The sequence below is a fragment of the Balaenoptera musculus genome, chromosome 3, assembly GCF_009873245.2.
Source record: "Balaenoptera musculus isolate JJ_BM4_2016_0621 chromosome 3, mBalMus1.pri.v3, whole genome shotgun sequence".
In the NCBI taxonomy this organism is placed as follows: Eukaryota; Metazoa; Chordata; class Mammalia; order Artiodactyla; family Balaenopteridae; genus Balaenoptera; species Balaenoptera musculus.
The window spans coordinates 57,526,973-57,548,289 of NC_045787.1; the positions used below are offsets into that span (position 1 = coordinate 57,526,973).

At 40.5% G+C, this 21,317-nt stretch overlaps 1 protein-coding gene across 1 annotated transcript in view; it reads left to right on the forward strand.

Annotated features, from left to right (window-relative positions):
• The first annotated feature begins 1,323 nt into the window (after nucleotides 1–1,323).
• Nucleotides 1,324–21,317, forward strand: part of HEXB (hexosaminidase subunit beta) — a 34,058-nt gene continuing 14,064 nt past the window's right edge. Inside the window, exons 1-5 of the mRNA XM_036845565.1 lie at nucleotides 1,324–1,704; nucleotides 5,118–5,263; nucleotides 9,524–9,589; nucleotides 14,787–14,833; nucleotides 15,124–15,234. Coding sequence (XP_036701460.1) covers nucleotides 1,454–1,704; nucleotides 5,118–5,263; nucleotides 9,524–9,589; nucleotides 14,787–14,833; nucleotides 15,124–15,234 — 621 coding nt within the window. The 5' untranslated portion in view covers nucleotides 1,324–1,453. The remainder of the gene's footprint in view (nucleotides 1,705–5,117; nucleotides 5,264–9,523; nucleotides 9,590–14,786; nucleotides 14,834–15,123; nucleotides 15,235–21,317) is intronic.

Consider the following 21,317-nt stretch of genomic DNA (forward strand, 5'->3'; position numbering starts at 1 on the left):
CTGCAGACCAGACTGGATGACTCTGGCAGGGAACAAACCAAATGCTAGTCCCTAACTCCCAAGAACTTGGCTCTTCCCTAGAAGACAAACTCCTCACCTCTCTCTAGACCTCTTCATGTGGAGAGCAGGGCAGGTTAACGTTCAGGTCTGGCAGCAGTGCCCTCCTAGTAAACCCTGCCCTGGGTAGCTAGTGCCATCTCTTCTCACGTAAGAGATGTTCTCTGACAGGCCCTGGTTCATCTCCACACATCAAATCAAGTCCTTCGGTCATTACATTTCTCATTTCCCCCCAGTTCAGATTCCTCCATCATAACATCTCACATTCCATGACAAATTGGGGATGGTGGGAGGAGGGTAAGAAGGAGGGGTAGGAGATAAATTTTATTCTAGGGACAATGGGAAACAAGCCATTGACATGTATTGAGTAAAGAAGTGACATGCCTTAGTTTACCTTTTACAAGGAAGACTTTGGCAGCTAGCTGTGTTTCCACACTGGTTGAGGTAGGGGTGAGGTCAGTGGTACAAGCAGCAGGTGGAAAGATCTTTCCAGGTCAATATCTAAAGGTCTACCTCATTCTTTTTTAATTTCTGGGGGGAAACTAGGGGTCAGGAGGGATTATATTAACACCAGCAACAAAGGAATGTAAGGTCTAGGAACATGCCTAACAAGAAATAAGAAAGCCCAGGTAAAGTAGACTATGGGACTTTGGCGACAGGCATAAAACAACTTTATAAATTCAGAGATTATGTCTAAGTGGAAAGATTCAATATTGCACATTCTCTCTCAGAATATCTTCGGCCTAACTTTTTTTTTTTTTTTAGTATTTATTTATTTATTTGGCTGCGCCAGGTCTTAGTTGCGGCGTGCGCGATCTTAGTTGCCGGCTGTGCGATCTAGTTCCCCCCCCAGGGATATAACCGGGCCCCCTGCATTGGGAAAGGGGAGTCTTAACCACTGGACCACCAGGGAAGTCCCTATCTTCTGCCTAACTTTTAACCTCCCATCTGTTCAAAACTCTGTCCTGAGGGGTTCTGATGGGAGGCTTTAATAATTAAAGCTCTACTGCAGTTATAGAAAAGTCCAGACTGAGGGGCAAATAACCACCCGGTTATCTGGTGTTAGGGGTGAGGGAAGTTAGGTGCTCGTGGCGTGCGTTGTCACTAACTCCAGAGGCCGGAAGGAGAGCGCGAGCGCTGCAGGCACGAAGCCAGCGGCCGGCTCCGCGCCTGGCAGAGTCCGGGGTTGGGCTGGGCGGGGAGGGCAACTGGGGCGGGGCGGGGCGGGACGGTGGTCGCTCTGGAGGCGGAGCCGGGGCGGAACACACAGTCAGCTGACTCCGTGACTCGCGCGCGCTCCGCGCTCCCCCCTCCCCGGCCGGGGAAGAGAAGTCAGGTACCGGGGCGGCGGCTCGGGCATACCCGGCCGACCGCGGAAGAGAGCAGCTGAGCAGCCATGGAGCATCGCGGGCTGGGGTGGCCGAGGCTATCCGGGCTGCTGGAGCTGCTGGCGGCGCTGGCGGTGCAGGCAGTGCGCGCCTCCGCCGTCGCCGCCGCCTCGCCGGACTTGTGTCTTTGGCCCATGCCTCTCTCCGTGCAGACCACCCCGCGCGTGCTGCACCTCTCTCCCGACAACTTCTTCTTCAGCCACAGCTCCACTTCCAAGGCCGGCCCCTCCTGCTCACTGCTGCAGGAGGCGTTTCGGCGGTGAGTGCTCCCGACGGGCGGCCGGGCGGGAAGGGGACCCGGAGACCCCGGGACGGGGAGGGACAGACCACCCTGGGACGCAGTGCAGGCGCGGGGGGGGGCGAGAGGAGGAACACCTGAGCGCTTCTTACCACCCGCACAGCCATCCAGCCGCGCCGGCGCTCTGATCTCCATTTGACAGGGGAGGAAACAGTCTCCGAGTCGGCCAGTGACCCCACCAAAGTCACAGGTCTAGAAGATGGCAGAGCCGGCTCGAACCAACACGAACTGAAACCCAAGCACTTCCCCTCCCCCTTCCCCTCCTGCCTCCTAAGGAACTTCCTGGGTGCTCTGGAACCCTGCTTTGAGTGCGGGATACTGAGTGGAAGGAATAGGTTGCTCAGTCAGTGGCCATGTTCGCCTCGGAGGGGAGAATGGGGTAGACGGAGAGGAGGGAGGGAAATGGCAGTTTATTTGAAGGGAGTTCTGAGAGGAAGATGAGTGCTTAAAGCTTGGGGACCAGGGGTTCCCCAAAGTTGCTTGTCATTTATAGGCCATCTCTCTCCCTCCCCACATCTGGTTACAATTCAGATGGCAGAAAGTCCGTAGGTTGGAGCACTGCCCAGAACTCCCCTTCCCTTCCCAAATCTCTATTCCGTGCAAAATGCTGAATATTTTCACCTAACTACTTAGATATGGTCGCTGCGCTGCAGTATCTGCTTCTCTTTTTGTTTCCCAGAAACACTTATGTGCTTGCTCTCCCAGCTTCTTGTTTAGATCTTTAGCACCTCACATTTCCACAGCCCTCATGTCTGTAAACCCGTTGGCCACAGGGTGAATTGTGTAGTGAGGAGGGAGCCCACAGTGCTAGCTTTTTGGGGTTTTTTTGCTTTTTTAAATTGATGTAAGGTTGATTTACAGTGTAGCGTCACAACGCTAGCTTTGCTAACTGCACCATGTACAAGACAGATTGCACGTGGGGAGATGTTTCAGTAAGACTCACTCTGCGACCTGTGTGGGCAGGACTGTCCTGAAGGTGTTCAGTGCCCCGAAGGATTGTAATTTGGTGCTGACAGTACTACCCCTTTTCTCCCTCAGATTTTGGTCTCTGTTCCTAGAGGTCATTATAGTTTAATTGTGCCTGCAGGACACCAAGCAGCTGGTGGAAAGATGCAAAACTAGTTTAATAACACCTGCTGGCCCCAGGTAGGCCTGGAGCGTAGGCTTAGGCAGAAGAGTCTCAAGAAGTTGATGGCAGAGATGGTTTCTTCTCCTTCGGTTGTGTACAATTAAAGGGACCTTGTGGCCCTCAGTTTAGACGCATACTCCAATGAGCCTTTGGTGTTGAATCTGCTAACAGGTCAGAATGGCTAGAGTCTGGGTGAAGAAGTAAAATCAAGGTGGTTGGTTGCCTCGGGATATTGAGAAGGAAAAGGTACCTGCAGGCCAGCTAATGGAAGATCGTGACTAGGAAATCTTTTAAAAACAAACACACCATATTTGCTTCAGGACTCAGTTCATAAAATTGGATTTTCCTTCTGTGCCATCCTGCTAGTAAAATAAGGACTCGGTAATAAGCTGAAGTGATATGAGTATGGCAAGAAAGCGTGGATGACTTAAGTTAACCATGGTTAGATAACCAGAACTTGAATCAGCTGTGAGATGGTTTAAAAACAAATCTTGGCATCTCAAGGCAGTGCAGGTAATTATCTGAGGAGTGCCTAACTAATTCGTGCCATGTGTGTGAAGCAGCTATTAATTATACCCTGCATTGTTAGGAAGCAGGTTATAAAACATTAGTCCTATATGGGGATATATGTATATGTGTAGCTGATTCACTTTGTTATAAAGCAGAAACTAACACACCATTGTAAAGCAATTATACTGCAATAAAGATGTTAAAAAAAATAAAACATTAGCCCTTATGGCTAAGACTTGAAAGCATTCAGGTGAGCATTCTAGGATCTCAGGAGGGGCAATATCTACTTCAGGGTAAAAGCATGATGGGGTTGTTCCAGAAGCTCTAGGCCGTGGGGAACACACAAGTTTGTTCAGATTCTCGTGGCTCCTGTCTCCTGAAGAGCCCAATTTCTATCTCAAACCCTGCTTTGAAACACTATGCATTTTGCAGGCAGAGTTCTGTCTGTTTGCTACATGGCTGCTTCCTCAGCTTCTAGAACAAGATCTATCACATGCTAGTTACTCATTTTTTTTTTAATGAACAAATAGCTTTGCTCCCTCAGTTCCTGAAAAGCTAAATTAACCCACATACCTTGCACACCACTGCTCCAGAACCCTTTGAGTTTTCTGTTAGAGTTTTAATATCCAGAGCCAAGATTTTCCTTATTTGGGACAAGCCAGCACCTAACTCAAATCTCAAAGCTGCTGGTAGCTTTAATTTCCCTTAAAAAATTTTTTTTTAATTTGTGGTAAAATATACATAAGATTGCTATCTTAACCATTTTTAAGTATACAGTTTAGTGATCTTAATTTCCTTTTGAGTCTGTCAAGGTTTTCCTACGAAAAAGGTCCTCAGCACCTTCATCTCTTCCACTGTCTCACTGGTTAACTTCCATACACTCACTTCCAAGTTCATCAGAACTCTCCCAGCTCTCCTTACTTCCCTGGAAAAAATACATAACCTTCTGGCTTATCAAAATCTATTAAATATCATAGGCTTTGAAGCCTGTGTGATCTTTTATCTTCTAGCACCTTCAGATGTTTATTTAATATCCTCTTCCTCTGCTATTCGGGTACCAGCAGAAGGTAAATTTTCAAGGCCCTAGTGAGAAATCTGTGGTGTTTGTGTATTAGCTAGGATACTTTTGTTGGAAGGTAACAGGAACCCTGACTCAGTCTGGCTTGAGCAAAAAGAAAACCTATTATCTCACGCATTATGGAAATATAAAAGCAGGCAGGATTTCAGGGCTAGTTGGCTAAGTGGCTCAACAGTATGATTAGGAAATCCGTATTCTTTCCATCTCTGCTCTGCCATCTGGTGTGGCTGCAACTGGTCTAGGTATCGCGTACAGAGAAAGTTTTCTTCTTGTGGCTCGCTTAGGAGAGGAAGCGTCTTCCCACCCCTGCCCCATCACTGGTCAGAATTGACTTACACACCCAGGATTATTAGTTTGATTATTGGTTCTTAATGGGGACTTCATAGGAGTCACTTGGGATTGTGGCAGGGGGACTTTTAAAATCTTTGTGCCTGGATCATGCTCTCAGAGATTCTGATTCTGATTCTGAAGGTCTGGACATCAATACTTGTTTGCAAAAAGCCCTCCATGTGAATCTAATGTGCATCTTGGGGTGAGAGCCTCTAGTTGGACTGATATGGGGTAGCAGGGATTTGAGGAGTCAACGACAGCGTCTGCTACCACATATGTATTTAAAACTTGGCTACAGTGCTTTAAAATTTTGAATTTCTCACACAGATATTATGACTATATTTTTGGTTTCTACAAGTGGCATCATGGCTCTGCTGATCTTCGTGTTGGAGTGGAGTTGCAGCAACTTCAAGTCTCAGTTATCCTGGACCCAGAGTGTGACACTTTCCCCAAGATCTCTTCGGATGAGTCCTGTGAGTACCTGTGTCTATTGTAAACAAAGCTGCTTGTTACAGACTCGAGTGCTAGAAGCTGGCTCCACGCCATGAACTATTGTGAGCTCTTGACCAGTGAGTTTATAATTCCTATTTTTAAAATTACCATTAGGGGACTTCCCTGGCGGTCCAGTGGGTAAGACTCCATGCTTCCACTGCAGGGGGCACAGGTTCGATCCCTGGTCGGGGAACTAAGATCCCACATGCCGTGAGATGTGGCCAAAAAAAAAAAAGAAAATTACCATTAAAGTTTGATGGCAAAACGAATACATAATTGTTGTAGGAAATCTTTAAGTACAGTAAGTGAAGAGGAGGAAATAAATTACTCATAACCCCAGCACTCAGAGTTAACCACTGTTATTTCAGATTTTTTTTTTTTGCAGAGTGATACATTTAAATATTTTATAGATATAAATAGAAGCATATGGTAAACAGTGGCATGAAAAAGGGGTAGTTCTGTACCTGTGGTTTTTCTGTTTTGCATAACAATCCATTATAAACATGTATTTCACTAAATATTTTTCTATGACAGCATTTTTAGCGTCTGAATAATGTTCTACCAACTGTACAGATGTGTCAAAACTTACTTGGCTTATCCCTGATTTTTGGGCATCTAGGTAGTTTATTTTGAAGACAAGTCTGTGCTTATAGGCATGCTCTCTCTTTTTTTTTTTTGGCTGTGCTGCAAGGCATGCGGGATCTTAGTTCCCCGACCAGGAGCTGAACCCCTGCCCCCTGTAGTGGAAGCACGGAGTCTTAACCACTGGACCGCCAGGGAAGTCCTGGCATGATCTCTATTTACAATTTAATTTGACACAAAGATAATGCAGAACTGGGAGGGGTGAAGCGTTTCATTTTCATTTATATTTATGTTGTATTATATATGTTTCATCTTCATTTATATTGATTGACAATGTAATCAACATTTAGCTACATGATTCTTTTTGTTTACCTAAAACATTATTCTCTAAGGCTTTTCCTAAATTGCTCTAGAAGGAATAAACAAATGGGCAGCCCTTTTCCATAGAGTGTACTGACTGGGAATAATGTGGAATTGTATCAAGGAATCAAAGAAGAGCAATGGGTGATACAAGATTAGTGCAGAAAGAGCAGACTGGTGAGTCAGGTGTAAAAATAGAAAGGAAAATGCATATCTTAGAGAAAAGAGTGACTCCTTTGTTCTCAGACTGCCTCACAGACAGTTAAGTACATCTCTTCATCCTCTCGATAGAGATGAGATTTCTTAATACATCTCTGAAAAATAACTTAATTTCTCTTCAATTCTGTACCTGTTCTTAGAAGAGAAACAGGATGATTTGCCAACATTAGCCATGTGATTTTACTGGACACTTTATTAATTAGGTTTTGCAATCTGAATTTAGAAATGGTCATTAAATTACCAAGGGATCTTTGCTGACAGGCAATACAATGACATACTGTAAATTCCAAAAAATGGAACATATCAAGGCTGGGGAGTTATAGCCTATCTTCCATTCAGCTTTGCAAACCTTCTTTTTTCTGAAAGGGAAGCTTCTGGAGACAAGCTGCCTGTGAAATTTTCTGGTTAAAGGATAAACTAGTTTTAAACTAGTTGATGATGATGATGATAAAAGTAGCACACACAAATGGAAATAACAAGATATCAACCGTTGTCCAAGAGGATGAGGAAATCTTGGAGAAAGTGACAAGTGTTACAGCATCATCATCAATTAAAATAAAAATATGCATACCCTCAGAACCAGAAATAGACTAATTTCTACCTTAGAGAAATAATTACATACATCAAGAATGTTCCATGCAGTTTGCCTGCAGTGATGAAGATTTATAAGCAAAACTAAATGTTCATCACTAGAAGAATGGCTAAATATATCTTGTCACTTGACACTAGAGAATACTATACAACAATTAATAAAGAAGTGGAGTTATAAAGAACAGATGTGGAGAACTTGCGAAGATAAATTGCTGAGTTGGGCCAAGAAATTTATATAATGTGTACAGGAGGATACCATTTATATACCAACATATACAAAAGAAAGCACACATAAAGCAATACTGTATTTTCTTGTTACACGTATGTGTATGAAAATGCCTAAGAAAAGGCCTGATATTTCTTTCCTCTGAGGAAAATAGGGGGAGTTGAGTGGGCATCTCAAAGGGGATTTTAGCCTTATCTATAACATTTTATTATTTTAAAAAGAGGAATCCATTACTGCTATTTGTATGTATACCCTTCAAAACCACAGTGTGGTGCAAAAAGTACAGAAAGGGATAACTGAAAAAAAAGATGCCTCCTATCCCCTGTCAGGGAGGTAATCACTGTTAACACTAAGACTTTGGCTTTGAAATAAAAATTGAAATTCTATAGCTTATTTGTCCATATATTTAAAAACCAAAATCTCCTTCTAACTGCTTTATATCTGCGGTTTTTGCGTTGAGTTGAATCAGAATCCTTTTAAATATCAGCCCGCCCTCAGCTATTGGAAAATAATTGGCATCAGGTACATGCCACATGTTAATGATTTTAGATAACTCTTTAGGCTGACTAATTCCAGGAGATCTCAAAACGGTATTGTGGCAAAAACTGGCTTTTAAACAGTGACCCATGGAACGGTGAGCTCTATCTCGGTAGCTAACTTAGAATTTGGTACAGAGGGGGAGAATCGTGGTTAGACTGTGGTCATAATAGCTATAGCATCCTTAGCCTGGCCTTTAGCTAACTCATGACTCTGTTCTTCTGATGGCAAAGGCTACCTTGTCAGAAGACTGTCACCTGATTACTGGCTGTTGATAGAATGGTTTTCCCTACCTGTAGCCAACTATCATGGGACAGCCTGGGGCGGTCGGGGTGGTGGAGGAGGAGGATGCAGCCCAGATACGCTATTAAATCATTAACCTGCAGCCCTTGAGTGTCTTTACCGTGGCAAAGTCTGCATCTGTCACACCCCTTTAGCTTTCGATCTCTCTGTGCTTTCTGGTGCTTTCCTTTATCTGTGGATGATTCCATCCCAAACCTCTCCAAAGACTAAGATGACTATTGGGGCAACCTCAGGCAGAGTATGATTTCAAGGATTGAGAGATTAGTGCCGCCTTTGCCCAGAAGCAGCCAACTGGAGCCCCGTTTTAGATGGGTGTGAACTTTTTATTGAGTGGGACAAAGCTGAATTAAGCTATAGTGAGTTAAGAAGTGAGTCTTAAGGAAGATTTAGGATAATGTTGGGGGAAGGTAGGTACAGGGCAAGTAGGGGAGCACAGGGAGAGAAGGGACAGAGTAGAGAAGACTCTCTGGCTTTAGAGGGAGTGGAAGATTGAGTGATACTGGAGGCTTCACCAAGGAATTATGGGCACTGAGGAGTTTGCACTTTTGACTTAAATTCTTAGCTTAAGTAGGACCCTCCTCTGTAAAGGGGTAGTTGGAGAGAATAACTCTCCTGCAGGGGAAAATGAGGAATCATGGAGGTGACACCCAAGTTCCTGACTTGAGCAAATCAGCTGGTCGGAGTGTGGTGCGTGATGAGCCCAGAGCCCGGCAGGTGAAAGAGGGAAGAGTTCAGAGTGGGGCATGTGGAGTTAAAGGAACCTATAGGACTTCTAAGTGAGGATGTACAGGAGGCAGTTGGAGAAACAGGTCTGGAGCTCAGGAGAAAAGAATGATCCAGAAATACCAATTATATGTTTAGGGAAATGTATTAAAGGGATTAAAAACATTTTTTTCTTCCAGTTTTATTGAGATATAATCGACAGCACTGTTTAAGGTGTACAGCATCATGATTTGACTTACACACATCATGAAATGATTATCACAGTAAATTTAGTGAGCATCCGTCACCTCATATAGATACAAAGTTAAAGAAAGAAAAAAAATTGTTTTCCTTGTGATGAGAACTCTTAGGATTTACTCTCTCAACAGCTGTCATATACTGCATCCAGCCCTGTTTACTATATTCATCATGTTGTGCATTACAGCCCTAGTACTTATCTTATAACTGGGAGTTTTTACCTTTTGACCACCTTCATCCAATTCCCTCTCCCCCCCACCACCCGCCTCTGGTAATCACAAACCTGATCTCTTTTTCTATGAGTTTGTTTGCTTTTGAAGTATAATTGACTTACAACACCATGTTAGCTCCTGTTACACAACATGGTGATTCGATATTTCTACACATTTTGAAATGATCACCATGATAAAAGTCTAGTTACCATCTGTCACCATACAGGAAACGTTTTTTTTTTCCAATACAGATACTTTACTTGTGAAAGGACCAGTGGCCTCGCTCACTGCCAACAGAGTTTGGGGAGTATTACGAGGTGAGTTCTATGTGGTTTCATTGTTATTTTCTAGTAAGGAAATATTTTCAGTTGCCACTTTGGGAAATGAAGCACAGCAAAACTTTGCTTCCTTAGACCCTTTATAGAATGATTTGCTGGGTATTTCCAAAACAATTTCCATTAAATATATACCACTTAAAGCATGGGAGAAAGATCATTTGACCTTTTAAAAATGCTTGAAGGTTATTACATTCATAATGCTGTAATTCATTGATGTTCTTAGGACTATAATTTTTTTTTAATTTATTTATTTTATTCATTTATTTTTGGCTGCGTTGGGTCTTCGTTGCTGCGCGTGGGCTTTCTCTAGTTGCAGTGAGGCTATTCATCATTGCGGTACGTGGGCTTCTCATTGTGGTGGCTTCTCTTGTTGCGGAGCACAGGCTCTAGGTGCACGGGCTTCAGTAGTTGTGGCACGTGGGCTCCGTAGTTGTGGCTCACGGGCTCTAGAGTGCAGGCTCAGTAGTTGTGGCGCATGGCCTTAGTTGCTCCACGGCATGTGGGATCTTCCCGGACCAGGGCTGGTAGGTGGATTCTTAACCACTGCGCCACCAGAGAAGCCCCGGGACTATAATGTTTATAGAGTTATAAATGGCTCTGACCTGCTCTGATTAAGGAATTTTGTTTTACCATCACTTCTTGCTGCCTTCCGTAGCAAGCATTTCCCTTCTGCATTTGTTTATACATTCAAACAAAAGTATACTCACATATTTTTTTCTGAACCAACCTATTAGTGCAGAAGCATAAAAACAAAGAGAATAATCATTTTCCCAATAAAACATGTCCAACTGTCCATGTAGTGGTGATGTTTTCAGCTTGATATGGTAAGATGCTAGTGATGTAGATGCAGCATAAATGCATGTGCCATCGCATGTGAGAGTCCTTAGCAACTCAACTTGGTTCTTCTCCACTGTCTCCTCATGGGAGTTGTACTTGATCTCATCACCAGCTTTCATCTGAATCCACTGGGGAATGGGACAATTCTGCTTCTGTTTCTTGGCCAGGAATCATTTGATCCTGGGAGTCTTGTGAGAAGACAAGGTCAGGAACAGAGTCAACCATACACACCATGATGGCTGAGAAGAGAACCCTTCCCCCATTTTAAATTCCTGTGGATTTAGAAATATAACAAAGTTTGCAGGAATAGCATGAAAAGATAAAAATATACTCTAGAGTGTTTGGAGGTGGTGGGCAGAGAGGAACCTTAAAAGCTTTTCCTGTGACTTTCAGTCTGAACTTCAAAGTTCGGGCATTGGGACATTTATTTTTGCTGTTCAAAAGCTGCTGTTGGGCTTCCCTGGTGGCGCAGTGGTTGAGAATCTGCCTGCCAATGCAGGGGACACGGGTTCGAGCCCTGGTCTGGGAAGATCCCACATGCCACGGAGCAACTAGGCCCGTGAGCCACAACTACTGAGCCTGCGCGTCTGGAGCCTGTGCTCCGCAACAAGAGAGGCCGCGATAGTGACGAGGCCCGCGCATCGCGATGAAGAGTGGCCCCCGCTCGCTGCAACTGGAGAAAGCCCTCGCACAGAAACGAAGACCCAACACAGCCAAAAATAAATAAATAAAGAAATTTATTTTAAAAAAGCTGCTATTACCTCTTCTTTTAAGTAGATAAGATTTTGTTGTACTGGCTTCCAAATTAGTATAGTTTTGAGAAAGGAGAGTAATTTTCTTTAATGTGAGCAGGCCAACCAAAGTTATTAAAAATAAAGAAGGCTTTGGATTTGACTCAGGTTGAGTGTTATCTAGAATAAAACGATCATTGTTACTGCTATATATTTTGTAGTCATAATAATAATGGTATGATTGTAATCATTGTTACTGCTATATGTATTATAGTCATAATAATATTGGTATGATTATGATCTTATTTCAAAATATGACATGAAAATAGCTATAGATGTTTACCGCAAATGTAACTACAAACATTATAATGTAGATCATTTACATATAATGTTATGTGATTTTAAGCTTTTGTCGGTCTGATGTGCCTGTCTTGTCTGGGGCCTGTTAGGGAAAACAGAAGTTTTTTGATGTTTGCCCTGATCCACGTCAAAATAATAGAACTTTTGAGAGCATTTTGGGAATCTAGTCCAGGAAGGCCTTATTTTCTGCTTACTGTCAGACTTTGAAAGTAACAAATGTGCTCTAAATGATAATTGAGTGTATTGCCACTTAACAAAATTCCAAAGTTATTCCTCCTGGTATGGGCCTGTATTGGGGGTGAGAGGGAGGCGTAGCAAAAATGACTTTGAACTTTTTATTCTTTCCTATTTCCTATATTTTTGAGGTATAATTGACATAACATTATATTAATTTTAGGTATACAACACAATGATTTGATATTTGTGTATAATGCAAAATGATCACCACAGTAAGTTAACATCATCACCACACATAGTTAGAAAAATATTGTTTTTCTTATGATGAGAACTTCTAAGATTTTACTCTTTTTAGCAACTTGCAAATAGGCAACACAATATTTATTAACTATAGTCACCATGCTGTACCTTACATCCCTAGGACTTATTTATAAACGAAAGATTGTACTTTTTGACCCCCATCACCCATTTTGCCTACCCCCTATCCCCGTCTCTAGTAACCACAAATCTATTCTTTATATTTATGAGCTTGGTTTTTGTTTGTTTGTTTAAGATTCCACATCTAAGTGAGATCATTCAGTATTTGTCTTTCTCTTATTTCATTTAGCATAATGCCCTCAAGTTCCATCCATGTTGTCCCAAATAGCAGGACTTCCTTCTTTCTATGGCTGAATAATATTCCATTGATATGTATACCACATCTTTATCCATACATCCATTGATGGACAGGTTGTTTCCATATCTCGGCTATGGTAATGCGGCAGTGAACATAGAGGTGCATATATTTGGGGGGTTAGTGTTTTGTTTTCTTTGGATAAATACCCAGAAGTAGAATTGCTGGATCATGTGGTAGTTCTATTTTTAGTTTTTTGAGGAACCTCTGTACTGTTTTCTGTAGTGGCTGCACCAGTTTACATCCCTATGAACAGTGCATGAGGGATCCTTTTACTTCACGTCCTCACCAACCCTTGTTATTTCTTGTGTTTTTGGGTGTGAGGTGATATGTTACTGTGGTTTTGATTTGCATTTCCCTGATGGTTAGTGATGTGGAACACCTTTTCATATATCTGTTGGCTATTTATAGGTCTTCCTTGAAAAAATATCTGTTCACATCTTCTACCCATTTTTTAATTGGATTGTTTGTTTTTTTGCTGTTGAGTTGTATGAGTTCTTTATATATGAACCCCTTAACAGATATATGATTTGCAAGTATCTTCATCCTTTGGTAGATTGCCTTTTCATTTTTCTTGGAGGGGGGAGATAAAGGGCTGTCATTCATTCATTCATTCATTCTGCACTGGGTCTTAGTTGCAGCACGTGGGATCCTCTTTTTGGCATGCGGGATCCTTAGTTGCGGCATGCAAACTCTTAGTTGTGGCATGCACGTGGGATCTAGTTCCCCGACCAGGGATCGAACCTGGGCCCCCTGCATTGGGAGCATGGAGTGTTACCCACTGGACTACCAGGGAAGTCCCAGATTGCCTTTTCATTTTGTTGATGATTTCCTTTGCTGTGCAGAAGCTTTTTACTTTGGTGTAGTCCCACTTGTTTATTTTTGCTTTTCTTTCCTTTGCTTTTGGTGTCATATCCAAAAAATTAAATCTTTTTTAAATGTTTGGTAGAATTCACCAGTGAAGCCTTCTGGTCCTAGACTTTTGTTTGTTGGGAGATTTTTGATTACTGATACAATCTCCTAGTAATCAGTTTGCTCAAGTTTTCTGTTTCTTCATAATTCAGTCTTGGTAAGTTTTCTCTCTCTAGGAATATATTCGTTTCTTCTAAGTTGTCAGATTTGTTGGCATATAATTTGTCATAGAAGTCTCCTGTGATCTTTCGTATTTCTGTGGTATGTTGTCACATCTTCTCTTTTATTTGACTTTGAACTACAGGCAAACCTTGGAGATATTGTGGGTTTGGTTCCAGACCACTGCAGTAAAGTGTCTATCTCAGTAAAGGGAGTCACACAAATTTTTTGGTTTCCCAGTGGATATCAAGGTTATGTTTACACTATACTGTAGTCTTTTAAGTGTGCAATAGTATTATCTCTAAAAAAAGCAAGGTACATACCTTAATTTAAAAATACTTTATTGCTAAAAAATATTGATCATCATCTGACAATGCAGAGTTGCCACAAACCTTTGATTTGTAAAAAATGCAGTATCTGTGAAGTGCAATAAAATGAGGTATGCCTGTATTCTTTTTTTAAAAACTTAATTTATATATTTTTTAATTTATGGCTGCATTGGGTCTTAGTTGTGGCACGCGGGATCTTCATGGCGGCATGCGGGATCTTTCGTTGTGGCGCATGGGTTTCTCTCTAGTTGTGGCATGCAGGTTTTCTCTCTCTAGTTGAGACATGCAGGCTCAGTAGTTGTGGCGCGCGGGCTTAGTTGCCCTGCGGCATGTGGGATCTTAGTTCCCTGACCAGGCATTGAACCCGCATCCCCTGCATTGGTCCAGTGGATTCTTTACCTCTGGACCACCGGGCAAGTCCCTATGCCTGTATTCTTAGGTTAAAATTTTCCTTGGCAATATAGTTGTCAGCTAGAATGATGAATTTTGGTAAAGTCAAGGCCAGATAGAGGAGTTGGCCTGTAATATAGAGAACAATCCACTTGAATAAAAATTTTTGGTCAGGAGATAGTCTTTGCAGGTATAAATAAAACACTGTAAGTTGGGCCTTTATTTATAGTTTCATGATGTTTTCTGAGCCTCTTTGCCCTCTGTTAAGTTTAGGTACCTTCTAAAGTGCCTATAATATTTTATGATAAAAATTCTTTCTTACAGTGCTATAAATTTATTAAGGAACTGGCATTTTGTTTTATTAAATCACTATTTTGTGTTTATCATTCAGACAAAACCAAGGGTATGGGTACAGTGAAGTAAAGCATTTTTATTAGATGGCACAGGGATTTTTTAAAATTGAGCTTTGATTTTAGAAAATATGTTACAGGGCATATGTATAACATATTTAATTTTATTTGCCTTTTCTGGTTATGGTTCTGTGTATGGATAATACATCTTTTATTGTCTCTTTTATAAATTAATGCAATAAATTTTACTTTCCCTAGGTTTAGAGACCTTTAGCCAGTTAATTTATCAAGATTTTTATGGGACTGTAAGTATGATTATTATATGTTACTAACATTATTGGGTAGATATAATACTATAGGAAAAATATTAACTTTTTAGCTTCTTGAATGTTTTTTGTTTATTGCTTCTTGAATGCTTTTTCTTCCCAAGTGTGTATCTTATCTGGTAAATGTATATTTCATACTTTTTTTTGGTTTTAAATTAATCTTTTATCCAATATTTGCATAGATAGGTATAATTTATTTATTACGTAAATAAAATGAGTACACATTTTATCTAAGACAAAATAAATAAAAATTTTCTTTTGTCTTTTAGTTCACTGTCAATGAATCCAACATTGTAGATTCTCCAAGGTTTCCTCATAGAGGAATTTTAATTGATACATCCAGACACTTTCTGTCCGTTAAGAGTATTTTTAAAACTCTGGTAGGTAATTATTTTATTTTAATCCACTGTCTATTCTGAAGATGTGTCCTTTAATGTTGTTACTTTACGTTGGTTACATATGCTGTTGTGCAGGTTGGAACAGGGGATTCATTTTCCATATACTAAGTATAAGCACTGGGCTTTCTTCCCTCCCTCCCCTGGGAAGTGTATTTCCTCTGCTGAGAAGTGGAGGCTCCCTTAGGGAATCACTCTCTTGTTTTCATTGGGGTGGGAGAGGGGCTTAACCAGTATTCAGTCAGCATTGTTAAGAGAAAGACTCAGTTTTAATAGTGCCCATTGGCCCTCTGTGAATCATTTGTCAAATCATGGGTCTAGACTTCTGGTTAGGAATATATGGTCACTGTACCTCTAGTTGGCTTTAATTTTGTGATCTCCACTTACTTTTTTTAAAGTGGCCTAGAAAGGAATCTGAGAGCAGCTTCATACCTAAGGAAGAGTGTTCCAAAGGAATATGGAACTTCAGGTGGTGGGAGCTGGGGGGCAAGGTGGACATTAACTATTTTCTCTTAAGGACTTTTCATTGGTTCATCCCCACCATCACTGCCAGTTTGTAAGGATCGGGAGGTTTTCTTGCCATGTTTTTCTGCACCTTCACCTGATCATTTATGAACACACTATGTTATTAAAAAATTATTTTTACGTTTACATTAAAACCCTGAATTTCTTTCTCCGAAAGACATTATTGTAATTTTTATGAAAGAAATGTATGCTTAGTGTAAAAAGTTTGAACATAGATATGCATAAAATAAGTAGCGATCCCATAATTTCATTTACCAAAGATTGACATAAATTTTTATGTCCCATTTATCTCATTTTAAACTTAAAAAATGAATATCTTAACGTATAATATGACTTCTTTTTTTTACTGAAATATAGTTGACATACAACATTATGTTAGTTTCAGGTGTACTAAATCATGATTTGACATTAGCATACATTATGAAACGATCATCATGATAAGTCTAGTATCCATCTGTCCCCATGCAGAGTTATTACAATATTATTACATCCCCATGACTTATTTATTGTATAGCTGGAGGTTTGTTCCTCTTAATCCCCTTCACCTATTTTCACCCACCCCCTTACCCTCCTCCCTCCTGCCAACCACTCTCTGTATTTATGAGTCTACTTTTGTTTCATTTTGTTTTGTTTTTTAGATTTCACATATAAGTGAGATCATTGATATTTGTCTTTCTCTGATGTATTTCACTTAACATAATATCCTCTAGATTTATCCATGTTGTCACAAAGGCAAGATTTCATTTTTTTGTGGCTGAGTCTTCTCTGTGTGTTTTGATTGGAGAATTTAGTCCAATTACATTTAAAGTAATTATTGTTATGTACTTACTGCCATTTTGTTAATTGTTTTGGGGTTGTTTTCATAGTTCTTTTTTGTTCCTTTCATCATCTTTTGCTCTCTTCCCTTGCCATGTGATGACTATCTTTAGTGTTATGTTCGGATTCCTTTCTTTGTGTGTGTACCTATTAATAGGTTTTTGGTTTGTAGTTAGCTGTGTGTGTGTGTCTGTATATATATATATATATACACACACACATATACATACATATATATGTATAGTTTTATATACATGATTAGGTTATATATACATGATTATTGTAAGTTGACGATCTCTTAAGTTCAAACATTCTAACAACCCTACGTTTTTACTCCACCTCTCACATTTAATGTTTTTGACATCATATTTTACATCTTTATGTTTTGTGTATCCCTATGCTACTTATTGTGGATATAGATGATTTTTATTACTTTTGTTTTTTAACCTTCCTACTAGCTTTTTAGATGATTGACCTACTACCTTTACTGTATGTTTGCCTTCAGCAATGATATTTTTCCTTTTGTAATTTTCATATTTCTAGTTATGGTCTTTTCTGCTTAGAAAAGTCTTTTTAACATTTCTTGTAAAGTTGGTTTCGTGGTGCTGAACTCTTTTAGTTTTCACTTGTCTGTAGAACTCTATCTCTCCTTCAACTCTGAATGATAGTCTTGCTGGGCAGAATATTCTTGGTTGTAAGTTTTTTACCTTTTATCACTTTGAATATGTCATGCCACTCTTTCTGGCCTGCACAGCTTCTGCTGAAAAGTCAGCTGACAGTCCTATGGGAGTTCCCTGGGAAGTAACTAGTTGCTTTTCTCTGGCTGCTTTTCAGATTCTCTGTCTTTAATTTTTGCCCTTTTAATTGCAATGTATCTCGGTGTGGTTGTCTTTGGGTGACCCTGTTTGAGATTCTCTGTCTTCCTGGACTGTATGTCTGGGTTTTTCTTTCCAGATTAGGGAAGTTTTCAGCTATTATTTCTTGAAATACATTCTCTGCCCCTGTCTCTCTTCTCCTTCTGGGACCCCTATAGTGTGTATGTTATTATCCTTGATGTTGTCCCAGAGGTCTCTTACACTATCCTCATTTAAAAATTTTTTCTGTTCAACTTGGCCGATTTCCACTACTCTGTCTTCTAGTTTGCTGATCTGTTCCTCTCTATCTACAAATCTATTATTGATTCCTCCTAGTGTATTTTAAATTTCATTTACTATATTCTACAGTTTTTTGGTTCATCTTTATATTTTCCAACTGTCTATTAAAATTCTGTGTTCATCCATTCTTAGGTTCAGTGAGCATCTTTATGATCATTACCTTGAACTCTTTTTTGGGTAGATTGCTTATCTCTACTTCGTTTAGTTCCTTTTCTGGAGTCTTGTCTTGTTCCTTTGTTTAGAACATATTCCTCTGTGTCCACATTTTGCCTAATTCTCTGTTTATTTCTAGGTATTAGGTAGGTCAGCTACATTTCTCAATATTGCAGAAGTGGCCTTATGTAGAAGATGTCCTATGGGGCCCAGCAGTGCACTCCTCTGTGGTCACCAGAGCCACCTCTAGGGGTGTCCCCTATGTGGGCTGCATGGGCCCTTCTGTTGTGGTACGGCTGACTACTGTGAGTACACTGGTAGGCAGGGCTGGCCCCTGGACCAGTTGGGTGCCAGGCCCCGCCTCCTATGGTGGCTGCTGCCCTGTGGGTGGGCAGAGCTGGGTCTTGGGGCAGCTGGCTATGGGGACCAGGGTTCCTGGGACTGGTGCTGGCCTGTTGGTGGGCAAGTAAGCCCCTGGTGCTGACAGTCTAGAGGGAGGACTCCAAAATAGCACTTGACAGCACCACTGTCCTCGTGGTACAACAAGCTCCCTGAAGTGGTTCCCTGCAGTGTCTTTGTTCCCAGGGGGAGTCCCAGTTGTCTCCTGCCTCTCTGAGAGGCTAAGATCAGCAAGTGGGTCTGACCCAGGCTCCTTACAAATTACTGCCTCTGACTTGGGACTCAGAGCCTGTAAGATTTTTAAATGTGTTTTGTTTTGTTTTTCAATTGGAGGATAATTGTTTTACAATGTTGTGTTAGCTTCTGCTGTGCAACGAAGCAAATCAGCCACATGTATACCCATATCCCCTCCCTCTTGGACGTCCCTCCTGCCCTCTCCATCCCACCCATCTAGGACATCACAGAGCACTGAGCTGAGCTCCCTATGCTATACAGCAGGTTCCCACTAGCTATCTATTTTACACATGGTAGTGTATTTATGTCAAACCTAATCTCCCAATTTGTCGCACCCTTCCTTTCCCCTCCCTATGTCCACATGTCTGTTCTCTACGTCTACGACTCTATTCCTGCCCTATAAATAGGTTCATCTGTACCATTTTTTCTAGATTCCACATATATGTGTTAATATATGATATTTGGTTTTCTCTTTCTGGCTTACTTCACTCTGTATCACAGACTCTAGGTCCATTCACGTCTCTACAAATGACCCAATTTCGTTACTTTCTATGGCTGAGTAATATTCCATTGTATATATGTACCACATCTTCTTTATCCGTTCATCTGTTTTTGGACATTTAGGTTGTTTCCATGTCCTGGCTATTGTAAATAGTGCTGCAGTGAACATTGGGGTACGTGTGTCCTTTTGAATTATGGTTTTCTCAGGGTATATGCCCAGTAGTGGGATTGCTGGGTCATATGGTAGTTCTATTTTTAGTTTTTTAAGGAACCTCCATAATGTTCTCCATAGTGGCTATATCAATTTACATTCCCACCAGTGTACAAAAGGGTTCCCTTTTCTCCATACCCTCTCCAGCATTTGATGATGGCCATTCTGACTGGTGTGAGGTGATACCTCATTGTAGTTTTGATTTGCATTTCTCTAATAATTAGTGATGTTGAGCATCTTTTCATGTGCCTCTTGGCCATCTGTATGTCTTCTTTGGAGAAATGTCTATTTAGGTCTTCTGCCCATTTTTTAATTGGGTTGTTTGTTTTTTTGCTATTGAGCTCCATGAGCTGTTTGTATATTTTGGAGATTAATCCTTTGTCAGTTGCTTCATTTGCAAATATTTTCTCCCATTCTGAGGGTTGTCTTTTCGTCTTGTTTATGGTTTCTTTGCTGTGCAAAAGCTTTTAAGTTTCATTAGGTACCATTTGTTTATTTTTGTTTTTACTTTCATTACTTTAGGAGGTGGGTCAAAAAAGATCTTGCTATGATTTATGTCAAAGAGTGTTTTTCCTGTGTTTCCCTCTAAGAGTTTTATAGTGTCCGGTCTTACATTTAGGTCTTTAATCCATTTTGAGTTTATTTTTGTGTATGGTGTTAGGTAGCGTTCTAATTTCATTCTTTTACATGTAGCTGTCCAGTTTTCCCAGCATCACTTATTCAAGAGGCTGTCTTTTCTCCATCATATGTTCTTGCCTCCTTTGTCATAAATAAGGTGGCCATATGTGCGTGGGTTTATCTCTGGGCTTTCTATCCTGTTCCATTGATCTATATGTCTGATTTTGTGCCAGAACCACACTGTCTTGATTACTGTAGATTTGTAGTATACTTTGAAATCAGGGAGCCTGATTCCTCCAGCTCCATTTTTCTTTCTCAAGACTGCTCTGGCTATTTGGTGTCTTTTGTGTTTCCATACGAATTGCAAAATTTTTTGTTCTGATTCTGTGAAGAATGCCATTGGTAGTTTGATAGGGATTGAATTGGATCTGCACATTTCTTTAGTCATTTTCACAATATTGATTCTTCCAATCCAAGAACATGGTATGTTTCTCTATCTGTTTATGTCATCTTTGATTTATTTCATCAGTGTTTTATCATTTTTCTGAGTATAAGTCATTTGCCTCCTTAGGTAGGTTTATTCCTAGGTATTTTGTTCTTTTTGTCATGATGGTAAATGGGATTGTTTCCTTAATTTCTTTTTCTGATTTTTTTGTTGTTAGTGTATAGGAATGCAAGAGATTTCTGTGCATTAATTTTGTATCCTGCAACTTTACCAGATTCATTGATTAGTTCTAATAGTTTTCTGGTGGCATCTTTAGGATTTTCTATGTATAGTATCATGTCATCTGCAAACAGTGAGAGTTTTACTTCTTCTTTTCCAATTTGTATCCCTTTTATTTCTTTTCCTTCTCTGATTGCCATGGTTAGGACTTCCAAAACTACATTGAATAAGAGTGGCGAGAGTGGACATCCTTGTCTTGTTCCTGATCGTAGTGGAAATGCTTTCAGTTTTTCACCATTAAGAAGGGTGTTTGCTGTGGGTTTGTCATATATGGCTTTTATTATGTTGAGGTAGGTTCCCTCTATGCCCATTTTCTGGAGAGTTTTTATCATAAATGGGTGTTAAATTTTGTCAGAAGCTTTTTCTGCATTTATTGAGATGATCATGTAGTTTTTATTCTTTAATTTACTAATATGGTGTATCACATGGATTGATTTGTGTATATTGAAGAATCCTTGCATTCCTGGACTGTATGTCTGGGATAAATCCCACTTGATCATGGTGTATGATACTTTTAATGTGTTGTTGGATTCTGTTTGCTAGTATTTTGTTGAGGATTTTTGCATCTATGTTCATCAGTGATGTTGGTCTGTAATTTTCTTTTTTTTTATATCTTTGTCTGGTTTTGGTATCAGGGTGATGGTGGCCTCGTAGAATGAATTTGAGAGTGTTCCTCCCTCTGCAGTTTTTTGAAGAGTTTGAGAAGGATAGGTGTTAGCTCTTCTGTAAACGT